At 31.3% G+C, this 12,091-nt stretch overlaps 1 protein-coding gene across 1 annotated transcript; it reads right to left on the bottom strand.

The window, feature by feature from the left end:
• Positions 1-9,887: 9,887 nt before the first annotated feature.
• LOC114729223 ((R)-mandelonitrile lyase-like) lies at positions 9,888-11,876 on the bottom strand. The gene is made up of 4 exons (XM_028916209.1): positions 11,780-11,876; positions 10,958-11,684; positions 10,060-10,863; positions 9,888-9,950 (listed from the first exon to the last, which is right to left on the bottom strand). The coding sequence occupies exons 1-4, from the start codon at positions 11,874-11,876 to the stop codon at positions 9,905-9,907; spliced, it is 1,674 nt and encodes a 557-aa protein (XP_028772042.1). The 3' UTR covers positions 9,888-9,904.
• Between the last annotated feature and the right edge of the window lie 215 nt (positions 11,877-12,091).

The raw sequence follows: 12,091 nt of genomic DNA, 5'->3' as shown, positions 1-12,091 counted from the left end.
ATATATTGGGAAAAAACGTGTTATTAATTCCAAATCGAAACTTGTTATTTTCAGATAAATTGTTATTCATAGAGGGGTATTTTTGTTATTTTTTGAATTTTAAAATTTCAATTTGGGTTTATTCCATTCTCTATCATTTTGAAGTGTCAAGTGCCTAAATTGAAAGATACTAATTTTAAGATTTTTTTGGTTGAAATTTTTCCTTTTTTTCTTTTACTAATCTAGTTTTTAAATTAACCTTTAATTTTAGCAGGAGCAATAGGCTTTGAAATAATACTAAGTGTTTGCATTTTTAAGTATGCCAATAATAACAAATTGTAAAAAAAGTTATTATTATAATTTAGAGAAATTCATTTTACAGGTGCCTATACTTCTTAATTTTTTTAATTTAGTACCTTCGTAATTTTCTCTTTTAATTAAATTTTTTTATTGCTCTATTAGAATTATTATTATGCATGTGCAGAGAAGGTCATTAAAAGCACCGGCAAGAAGGATATATCACATAACTCGGAGTTTTATAAAAAAGGGTAAAAGAAGATCAAGGAGAATACTCAATTATGTTATTAAATGAGACTTTTTAGTCAATAATATATCTAAAGACTTGGTTGTTAACAGAGGATGATAACACGAAACGAGGTTACTGTTGTTTATAATTTTGCTACGTTAGCACTACTAAAAGTTAACGGTTTTAATAGAGGAGAACTAATATAGATACTAAATTAAAAATTTATTTATATTATCCTTAATATTTACAGGGAAGTCACTATATTCATGTGGGTCCCATGATTTGGAGTCATGTTTGGTATTCAGAACTGCTGCCGCCAGTGAACACAGAAACTTGCTGGTCCCAAGTTGAAATTTTGTTTCCTTCTGCTAAAAAATTTTGAGTTTTGACTCACCAACCATTCTGACGGAAAAAGTCACATTTTATGAAATTGGATTTGTTTTCCCTCTTTTCTTCAAGTATAATAATTAAATATGTATCACAAACATCAATTACGATTAATAGCTCAAAAGGATTTGATTACTTTAAAACAAAATTGAAAGCTCAAATGCTATGAACTAATAAAAAAGAAAAAAAATATCTTACCAAAAAAAAAAAATATCGTGAACTTATATTGTGAACCGAAGGGAAGGGAACAGAAATCATTGACTTACAAAATATTGACATTTTTTTTTTTACCAAATACAAAATATTGACACTGAACTTTGGGGAGTGGGATATGTATTATTGTAATTAAGTGTACCAATTATTGTAAGTCTTGTTATCGCAGTATTTAATAATTTTGGAGGATAAGAAAAAACAATGATGGCATTCCTCCTTATGTTAAGATTGTCAAAGATAACAAATTATAATGACGTAAGGTGACCGCAAGTTCCAGTTTTTACTTTTAATTTTAATAACCGGAATGGGTTTGATCAAAGTCTTCCATAATATTAAAACCTAACTCCAATTGATTGGTTAGTTAGACCAGTAAATTGCTGAGTTAGTTTTTTTAGGTCAAAATATCCCAAGTCAGTTGGATTTTAAAATAATCTCGGTCAGAAATATTAAAATTAGATCATTTCAATAAGTGTGGTTTTAGAATTTGAATTTATGTTGTCCTCTGTATAAAATTGAGACCGCTTACCATCACAATCAACAAGTTAGGTTATCTTTATGCTTTAAGAGCTCTCTTCGAATGGTTTATGTATGAGTCTTCCATATCCTTTTTTTTTTAAATTAATACCCTTTTTATTTAAATATTATTTTTTTGAGTTATATACCAATATTTTTATATATATTTTAATTAAATTAATTATTTTAATTGTGATTAGGCTAATCTTGACAAGGAACAAAAAACTAGATCGGACACTAAATCGGTTGAGGTAGTAGTTTAAGGGTTAGTTGACCAGATCAGGGTCAACTCGGAATTAAATCGATCATATTAAAATAAAATAATTTAATTGAAAATAACAAAATACAATAACATTAATAATCACTAATAACAAAATACAAGAAAAGATAATAATAGTTTAATTGTAACAACAACAAAGTATAATAACATTGAAAATTTTGAGTTTTACAATTCATTAATAACAAAAATTAATAATCATTAATATCAAAATCATTACTAAAATTCATTTAAATCTATAATAACATAATCATTCAAATTGGTCCATCATCGTTTTTACTGTTTCACATCGGTTTGACTGATTCAATATCGGTTCAACTATTGACTGGTTCAATGTCTAAACCAAACCGGACCACTTGCCGATTCATCAATTTTTCAGTTGAATGGACTAGTTTGGTCTGATTTTTTAATCCTTGAATCTTGATTCAATTAGGATTAGATCATTAACTTTTGAATTGATCATAACTTATCTGCTGTTTAGTATTCTCTCAGGTTCAAAATATAAGATAAACTTTATCTATTTATGTTTATTAAGAAATTAGTTAAAATTAGTTTAAAACAATAAATATACAAAGCTAGGGGTGTTCATGGGGTCGGAATAGGCCCGTCCTAGTGAACAAGGAGGGGACAAGATTTCTGTCCCATGTCCCATCCCATGGATGTTCTGTTTCCCCTTTTTTTAAAAAAAAAACACTATAAATTTTTGTATGAATTTTTTTTAATGTTATAATGCTTATTTTTTATTGGGCTTCTAAAGATAAAAATATTATAAAAAATATTATTTAGAAAGCTCAATTATATATTATAAAAAAGGTGTAAAAATAATATTGTAAAAAAAAAATAGAATAAACACTATATAATGACTTTATGAATTATTTTATTGAGGAATGAGATTTTGTTAAGATAATACTACAACTTAAGAGCTAAAAATCATTACAAAAATAATTATTATTATTAATAAGTAAATTGAATAATCTAATAATCATTATTAATCTCGTTCTGTCCGTACTTGTCCCATCTTGAAATTTTTTTTGTCTCGTCCCGTCCCAGTCTCGGTTCTGAACTCACCGGGATCGACACGGGAGGGACGAGACGACCGGGATGGACAAATTGAGCACTCCTATATAAGGCATGCATCCCCCCCCCCCAAAATATGTGCTTATTAATGAAAAAAGAGAGTAAAAGATGCAAAAAAAATGAATAAAAGAGGATAGAAAATATATGGGGGGAAAATTTAAAAAAAAACTCATTAAATAGTTAGACAAAAATAAACATTAGCTTATAAAAAAATAAGCCCCTCTAACAAAGTTTATCTTATATTTGAATGGAAGGGAGTATGTTGAATCCAACAAATATGTTATGATTATGTTTTAACTTAGGAAAAAGATGTATCTTATTTCTAAGATCTACTGAACATTCTAATTTTTTTAGTAGTGTAATTTTATTTTTAATTTTTTTGTGCGATTTTTCTCAGAATCTTATTTTTTGGGTGCAATTTTACCTTTGAGTTATTGGTTACACTTAAAAAATAAGATTAGGGCTGAATTTGTACTTTTACCTTTTAACTTATTAATGATATAATTTTTTTATTCATTATGTATATATTAGCAGTTAATGAATTGCGTGGAAAGCGGAAGGAAGGGGCTGTGGTCCCAGAACCAAAAAAGAAAGTAACAATTTAATTTAATTACACAAACTTTTCAATAATTGTCTTAAAGAAAAGAGCTGTCACTGTTTAAAATATCTTCCAAATCTTAAAAAATAATAATGAGGGGGCATGTGATAACATTTTATGCTAAAGGAAAACAAAACTGCTCCCACGAAAAAGGAATTAAAAATTTTATGAAGAATAAGAGTTAGGTGGCGGGTCGCACAAATAATAAAAATAAAAGGTCACAAGGAGCATGACATTAATGATGATAAGTTATTTATAAAAACAATTTGTTCCTAAATATAAGTAATTTGTACGGTAGTTACAATTTTTTTTAATTTTATCATTGTTGACTTAATAAATGCACAAAGACATAAAATAAATAGGTGAAAGAAAATATAAAATATAGTTTTAATACCCTTTCTTTAATAAGGTCGCATGTGAAAAAATTCATCAATTTAATATATTTTTTAATTTGCTGGTTAAAATGCAAGTATAAATAAAAGGGAAAATTCTAATTAAATCTATTTGAAATAGAAAAATCCTAATTTAAGTCTACATTTTTAACAAATTCTTAATTAGGCCAAGAGGCCTAATTAGAGATTTCTAAATGTTGCTAAAAGACCAAAATGCCCTCTGTAATTAAAAAGCCTAATTTTAGTTTTAATTCTTTTAATTGAATTTAACTAACATGTTTTTTCTTTAAATATTATCATATGAAAATTTGGCCAAAAATATTATCATATAAAAAAAATAAAAATCACGATTATGACCAATAAAAAAAATTGAAGAGTCAAGATAAAAAAAATACATAATTTCTAGATATCCATATAATTACAAAAATATGGGAACTAATAAAAATTTTACGATTTCAAATGTCAAAGATTAACAAGATCAAAGTTTTTTTTTTGTGAGAAAAAATCAAATAAAAGATTCATGAAATTCTTGAATATCTATCAAAATTAATTTTACTGTTTCAAAAATTATATCGAGACTCATCAATTCATCTTCAATTTTTCGGTCTCCAAGATTTATTCAATATCAAATTTTTATTATATAAAAAATAACTAAAAGGCCATAAATTCTAGAGTTAACATAACATTCACAAGTACGAAACACAACTTTGACATAAAGTCTAAGAAAGACCACATCCTCATTAGTAAATCTACTAGAATAATTAAAACTAAAATTAGGCTTACACCTACATTCAATTTTCCTTTTTGATTACAAAGAGGCATTTTGGTCTTTTAGCAACATTTGAAAATCCCTAATTAGGTCTCTTGTCCTAATTAGGAATTTGTTAAAAGTATAAGCCTTAATTAGAATTTCATTATTTCATATGGATTTAATTGGGATTTTCCCTAAATAAAAATGGAATGGCGTGTATCTATGTGCATGCATATGCATATTGATGACAGTATTTTGGCTGGGGTTGTCTCTTATCTTAGTGCGTGACAGTGACGAGACCTTGCTCCAAAATACTCGTCGTCGTTTATTTGTATTCATATTTGCTTTTTGGAGCTGCTCATTATAAATATGTTCACATAAATCAAAATAAAATTTGTTTTATACAAAAAGAAATTTCAGTATAAAGCACCTAATGTTGCGTCTCACTCTCACGTAGGAAAAACTTGATAGATTTTGTTTTTGCTATATATAAGTATTTTCTTATTGAAAACAATTATATTCGAAGTACTATCAGTATTGAATATAGACACTCCTCTCAAACCTTAGCTTGATAAATTTTAAATCTCAAATATTAGTTCAATTTCATATTTATATTTTTGGATTATGCTTTTTGTTTACATTCACCTCCCTCATTTGGATGTTTATTTGTTTCCAACTAGATTTTTGTGCGTGTTAATTATTTTTTACTAATAATTTTGGTAGTGTGATATTGAATATAGATCAATACAAGGACCTTGATACTCTTTATGGCCACTCTTTTGGATACTCCTTATGTATAAAAATTCACAACAAGTGGCATTGTTTATAAGTAATAAATACTACCTCCTATCCATAATAAACTAGATAACTAATTTAGAAAGATTAAAATATTGGTTAAATTAGTTAATTGTAATAAACGTGTGTTGGTTTTCTTTTCCTTGTATCCAAAAAAAAAAGTGTGTTAATTTACCTAAACTACTATAGTTTATTATATTCATTGAAACTATTCATTGACAGGAACCTTAACAATCAATAAGGATATTTTAAATAAAACATTATAAATTTAGAAAACAAAATAAATTGAGGTATTATATTTTTAACAAAATCAAATACCTCCATTAACTCTTATGTTAAGGAATGGAGGTAGTAGTGTGGTTTGTGTGAGATTAGGAAAATGTTTAATAAGACTAGTTAATTTGGAATTATTAGGATACACTATGAATAAGTTCAAATTAGTCAATAACTTTAGAGCCACGTGGTCCAATTCCATTCTAAGTTTGAAATGGTAAAGTACTACTTCCGGTTCTAATTATAAGATCTTATTTATAGTATGCAAATGATATCCTATAATTAGGACCGGAAGTAGTATCAGATTACCAAAAAAAAAAGTGTGCCAACAAGAGTTGGTCTAATTGTTTAGAAGTTAACTCATAATTCATAAAGTTGTGAGTTCGAATCTCATTACTCTTAAACCCAACTCACTTAAACTTTTCAGTTAAAAAAAGAGGAGAATATTTGGTTACTCTTTGGCATGTAAATAGAATTTATCATGATAACAATGATTATAAAAAATTTGATAATTTCCATTCATACTCGTTATCGCCCACTGGAATTTCGATCTGAGCTTTTCTCACTATTTTTAAATCTTTTTGTTTTTTCTCCTTTTCGTGATTGTGATGGGAAAATTTTATTCCAATATAAATGAATGGATGAAATCTATCTCTTTGTTCTTCTGCTACCGAGGAGAGAGGGAAATCCTTTTGCCTTCCTGTTTTTTGATCTATTGATAAGAATACAATCTTAATTTCAGTTCTTTTTTATTTTTGTGCATATTTAATTAAATCTAAAAACTAACTAATCCCTCAAAACAAAGGTAACAAACCTATGTATAATAATTAAGATCGTATTACATAACATTGTATTCATAGCATTACCATAACAAAAGGAACTGTAATTGAACCAAAAGTACACTTGGTTTCTTCCCTTTTATTCAACTTTTATGGTAGTAACTTTATGAATATCTAACAGAATTCTAATAGAATTTTATAAGCACGGTTATGAAATCTTTATTGATATATGCTTAATTTGTAGTCTATAGATATAAAATTTATTTTAACCTTAATTAATTTTGAGACTCATCTTATGAACATTTTTATAAGAAAAATATTAATAGATTTGCTGAATGATAAAATTATTTTTTTCAATCTTTTCCTCTCCACAATAAAGAATAGGAAGAAAAAAACATATATTATTTGGGTAGAATGCACAATCTCATCATTTGCATATGAGGCGCAATGTGCAAACTAAAGAGGGGGGGGGGGGTGGAGGGAGAAGAAAAAGGGTGTAATTGAAGTAGAGTAGTTGAGTGAAGAAGTGAATGAATGAAAGTGAGAAAATAATGGCCAACCTTATTGGGTCTCTTTGGATGAAAGCTACATAATTATTATGAAGAAGGGAAAAAAAAAGTAGGTGGAGGAAGTGATTGGTTTGAATATGGCCAAAGAAAAAAAAAGCAAAAGAAGCCATCAAATATATTACTTTTCTTATCTTAATTATAAGTTACTTTTATTATATTTTACTAAAACTGATAAAAATCTTAAATCTCATTAGCTCTATCTTAAAATTTAAAAATTTTCAAATATTATCTTTGTTTAATATTTATAATTTTTTTAAGAAAATAACAATTTACATAATAATAAATTAAGAGTAAATTAATACATTCATACTAAAAATTTAATAATACAACTTACAAATAGAATCAAAAAATTATTTCTCTCCTTAATAAATGAGAGCAAGGGGTGACTTCAAATACTTCATCCCATCATTTTCATAAAATATAAATAATCAAGTTTTATATATGCAATTTAATTTTTAGAAACATCCTTATTGGTGGAGGGGGGAAGATTAATCAATGTTTGATGTATGTATGTATATGTGTGTGTGTATGAATAAATATATAAAATGATACTAAAAACTTCAGACATGCTTTTAGTAAATGAATCTCTTATAAACATAAACAAGCTAAAAGAATTCTCTTATATTTTTAAAATTCTCTTATATATTACTTATGGTCTTAATTATAAGAGCTAGTTGACTAATTTCAGGAGATTAAGGAAAGAAGTTAAGTTAATTATTTGTAATAAATATGTGTTGTCTTCCCTAAAATATCCTTACTAATTAAGTGTATTGGCTATAACTACCATTATTAAGAGGATTATCTTAGAAAAAAATACATAAATATGAGAGACAAAGTAGATTGGATTCTTATATTTAGGACCAAAATAAAAATCAAATAAGGTGTTATATTAAGAACCGGAGGTAGTATATAATGTCTCTGATTTTATTTATAAGACCTCGTTTTAGAATATAAACGAGATCTTATAAATAAAACCGTATGTAGCATATGTTAGCAGGGAATATTGGGGGGGGGGATCTCAAGCACCCCATTCCTCTCTTGTTATCAACCCCCGGGGGGGGGTCTCAAGCACCCTATTCCTCTCTTGTTATCAAAAGAGCACAGCAGCATATGGAATGTGGGATACACAAGTAGCATTTCATTGGTTAAATGCCGATAACATTGCATAGTCGCGAACCCGCATCACAATTATTTTGTGCGATCTTCAATCAAAAAATTTCTTTTTATCTCTCATCCCATTTATGTCATTTCTAAAATGTAATTAATTGATGAGACATGGTGCGTTAGTGCACCTCTTTCTGCAACCGTGCAGCGATTAGCAAGCTGGATATCATTTGCATTCAAAACAGTTCATTCCCATTGGAATCTCAAAGTCGGCTCAACTTGAAATCACTAGTCCAGGTATATTTTCTTTGCTAAATTTGTTTTCTTCTGTTTGAGTTACTTCCAATCACTTTAGCTTTTTTCAACACTTGTTATGGCTTATTTAAAATGGTTTATAAGTAGTTTTTTAATCGTACTTTACGTAATATGAGATAAGTATGTGAGAAGAGTTTTTTTTCTATTTATGTGAATGTACTGATTGATCATGAATCCAAACAAACCTGTAATCTTTCTTTTTGTTCGTTTGCTTAAGTTGTCCTTTAAATTCTTTTTTTCTTTCATATAATATCTCCGGTCTTATTTATAAGACTTCATTTATAGTTTACAAGTGATGTGTTATAATTAGGGCCAGAAGTATCATTATTGTGTCTTTTTATTAAAAAGAACAATGTGATTAATTGAGGTCACGTTTAGTATGATTGAACGATTTTTAGGGAAATAAGAATTGAGATGGGAAAGGAAAAATGGGCCTTCTTCTACAAAACCAATTTTGCATATCTGATGTGAATAAAAACATGGGAGAATTACAATGAGGTCCCAAGTAATTAAAAAACAAGTCCCAGAGATTGTCATTCTCACTGTAGGACTTGTTATTACAGGCTGTTCAGGTTGTTACTTGTGACTTTGTAGTGATTGTTTCTCTTATGTGGGACTTGAATGTAATTCTCCCTAAAAACATGTTAAAAATATAGAATTTAAAAAAACAGATTACACAAATATCTGTTTAAAAAAACAGAGAGAAATATTTAGTTTATCATTTCAATTAATGATCGGAAAACGCACTAAAGCTTTTTACCCTTTCCCCTTCCCCTTTTTCACCCCCTCAATTAATTAAACTTGTTTTTTACAGTCACTAAATCCAGCCTCTATTTTATGTGATATCTGTGAATCAAATATCACAATCTTCCTAAAACCTTCTTTGTATTCAATCCATGCACCCTCTCATGAGTCTATTAAAGGTATTGAAAATTAGACCCATCATTAAATTAATTAAGACGATGGTTCAAAAATTAAAGACTTAATTATGGTTGACCTGGGAGAAAAAAGAGACATAAAATTCAGGTTGATGGACTTGTTTCAAAACTCTTAACCGGATTATCCATAGAATCGGTTCACTAATCCCCTAATGTGATTAGTTTACCCGAGTTGGATTTTAATATCATGAGAAAATTAAAATTTCACTCACAGTAAACCAAACTACAAAAAAAAAATGAAAATAATGTGAAGCCCAATTAGTATAAAATCTCACTGTTCAAAGCAAATATATACAATAGTGCATTATTCTGTACTAAAAAAAAAAGGTACAAAATGTGGCCCAAAATAACAAAAAGAACCAAAGGCTCATTCTCAATGGAGGTTTCTCCGTAAGGTTATATCTTAAACCCAATCCAATCATTTGCTTATCGCCCTTTCTCTGATCATCTTCAACCCCATATACCTAATCATAACAAAAAACCCATTGTTGGCAAATATATATAACCCATTATTATCATCACGGCAATTAAAAAAAAAACATTTTTAAAAATAAATAGATTATAAAAATTTACCTTCCTAGCATCATTAAGGTGGCCTGAGGGTTTGTTCCTGGAGATACACCAAACACTGAACCATCCACAGTGCGAAGAGACTCAATCCCCATGACTCTGAGATCGCCGTCCACCACACTCCCCACCACGCATCCGCCGTGGTAGTGCCATATTGTGCTCACCGTCCGGCGACAGAAGTCCTCCATCTGACCAAAGTTGGCCTGATCCATCGGCAATGAGGGCCCCACGAACCTGAATTCTTGGCCCCCTAGCCAGTTTCTGAACTTGAAATCATTCATGGCTCTGCTTCTCAACACCTCGCCGATCTTCCTCGTCCCGTTCACACACCTTTCAACGTCAATAGGGTTGTTGAAGTAATTGAATCTGACGATCGGATTCCTCTTTACGTCCATCGAGGCCAGCCGGAGATGCCCACTTGATACTGGCCCTGCTATCTTCGTCACCAGTGAAGCCACCGTGATGAGAATCGGCGACAATGGCGCGCCGATGAACACAGAGTGAGGGAAAGAGGAAGTGAACGGGACGAGGTTCGAGGATGCTTCTATGTAAGCCCCTGAATCTGTGATTCCCACGACTTGTATCAGAGAGGACTCCAATGGAACCGAAGGGACAATGTTGATCCCATTTCGAGGATTATCGTAGAGATAATGTCCGACGAAGGGAAGATGATGAGCCACCGGAATTCCCCATGAAGATAGATAAGGTCTTGAACCGATCCCACTTAGCAGAAGAAGCTGAGGGCTTCCAATGGCACCGGCACAAAGAATCACCTCGCCATTGTCTCGAGTTATTGCATGGTGGAACCTGCACAGCGATGAAAATCTCAAGCTTCACGGACTGATTAGGTCGTTCTTGCATGATTTAGAAGATGGCGACGGGGTTAGTGTTAATTAATTACCTTCCTAATCGGTCACGGTAAATCACACCAATCGCAGTTTGCTTTGAATCGGCATAGGAAGAAGAAGATGAAGAGGCAAGAAGAACTCTCTCGACGCTTGCGTACACAGCGACTTTGATATTAGAAGCTTTGGCGTATGATAAAAGATCCGCAGAACTGTGTCTTCTTCCTGAGCTATCGAACGTTGATCCTCCGATTTTGGTTCCGATGGAGTGATCTAAACTGAAGCCATTGTAGGGATAAACGCCGGCTTCGAGCAACCCGTCGCGAACCGCCGATTGCCATGTCTTGAGCTGTGGTTTGAAGACAATGGCCTTCTCGACCCAATGGTATGATTCGTTGACGAGCTTGAGGTTCCAAGACAAGCCGGACTTGGCAAAGAAGTCGGCGTCAGCTCGGCTGTAGAAGCCGGCGTTTATGGCGCTACTTCCGCCAAGAACGCGGCCGCGGGCGTTGGGGACACCGTCTTCGGAGGTGAAGGATTCCGCAGGAGAGTCACGAGCGTTGGCGTCGTTAAGGGTAGTTAAGAAGCCGTCTTGGGTCATGACGTTGGGTTTGTCGTTGGGAATGCCGCCACGTTCGAGGACGAGGACGCGATATTTGTAAGACAGAGTGGCGGCGAGGGGGCAGCCGGCGGTACCGCCACCGACGATGATGTAGTCGTAGTAATCTTCCGGTGGGAAGTCGGTGGCGTTGGAGACGAAGCTCAGGTAACTGGGAGGTGGTTCTGACACCGATCAAAACAGAAAACAGTAAAGATCTCAGAAGCTAATTAAAGGTTGAAAAATTTTTCCCGAGAAAATGACAAGGAAAATGGATTACCTGGTTGAGATGATGGAGGTTCTTGAGCACAAGAAGTAAGGATTATCAAGAAAGGGAGATAGAGTAAGGTAATGGTGATACTGATACGTGAAGCCATTTTTCTCGAGAGAGAATTCTCTGAGAAGGAAGAAACAAGACGATGAGGAGAGAGAAAGGCTCTGTTTACAGTTAAATCAGCTGCCTATTGAGTCCAGTAAGCAAAATTCTTGATTTTTAACAAACTTTTTACTTATGATATTTTTTTTTTATCAATTTGTTTTTTTTGGCCAAATTTATCAATTTGTTTTGGAAAAACAGTATTTAGGGAAAAAG

Source organism: Neltuma alba, unplaced genomic scaffold (assembly GCF_004799145.2).
Source record: "Neltuma alba isolate B1F8T4 unplaced genomic scaffold, ASM479914v2 tig00012615_pilon, whole genome shotgun sequence".
Taxonomy (NCBI): domain Eukaryota; kingdom Viridiplantae; phylum Streptophyta; class Magnoliopsida; order Fabales; family Fabaceae; genus Neltuma; species Neltuma alba.
The sequence above is the reverse complement of the archived record's forward strand: the minus strand, read 5'-3'. Positions and strand labels throughout refer to the sequence as shown.

Excerpts from the sequence above, each read along its gene's own strand:
- LOC114729223 (XM_028916209.1), bottom strand. The coding sequence starts at position 11,876 with ATGGCTTCACGTATCAGTATCACCATTACCTTACTCTATCTCCCTTTC. Across the intron at positions 11,685-11,779 it reads ACCTCCATCATCTCAACCAG|AACCACCTCCCAGTTACCTG; the intron begins GTAATCCATTTT and ends GATCGGTGTCAG. Across the intron at positions 9,951-10,059 it reads ACCTTAATGATGCTAGGAAG|GTATATGGGGTTGAAGATGA; the intron begins GTAAATTTTTAT and ends TGTTATGATTAG.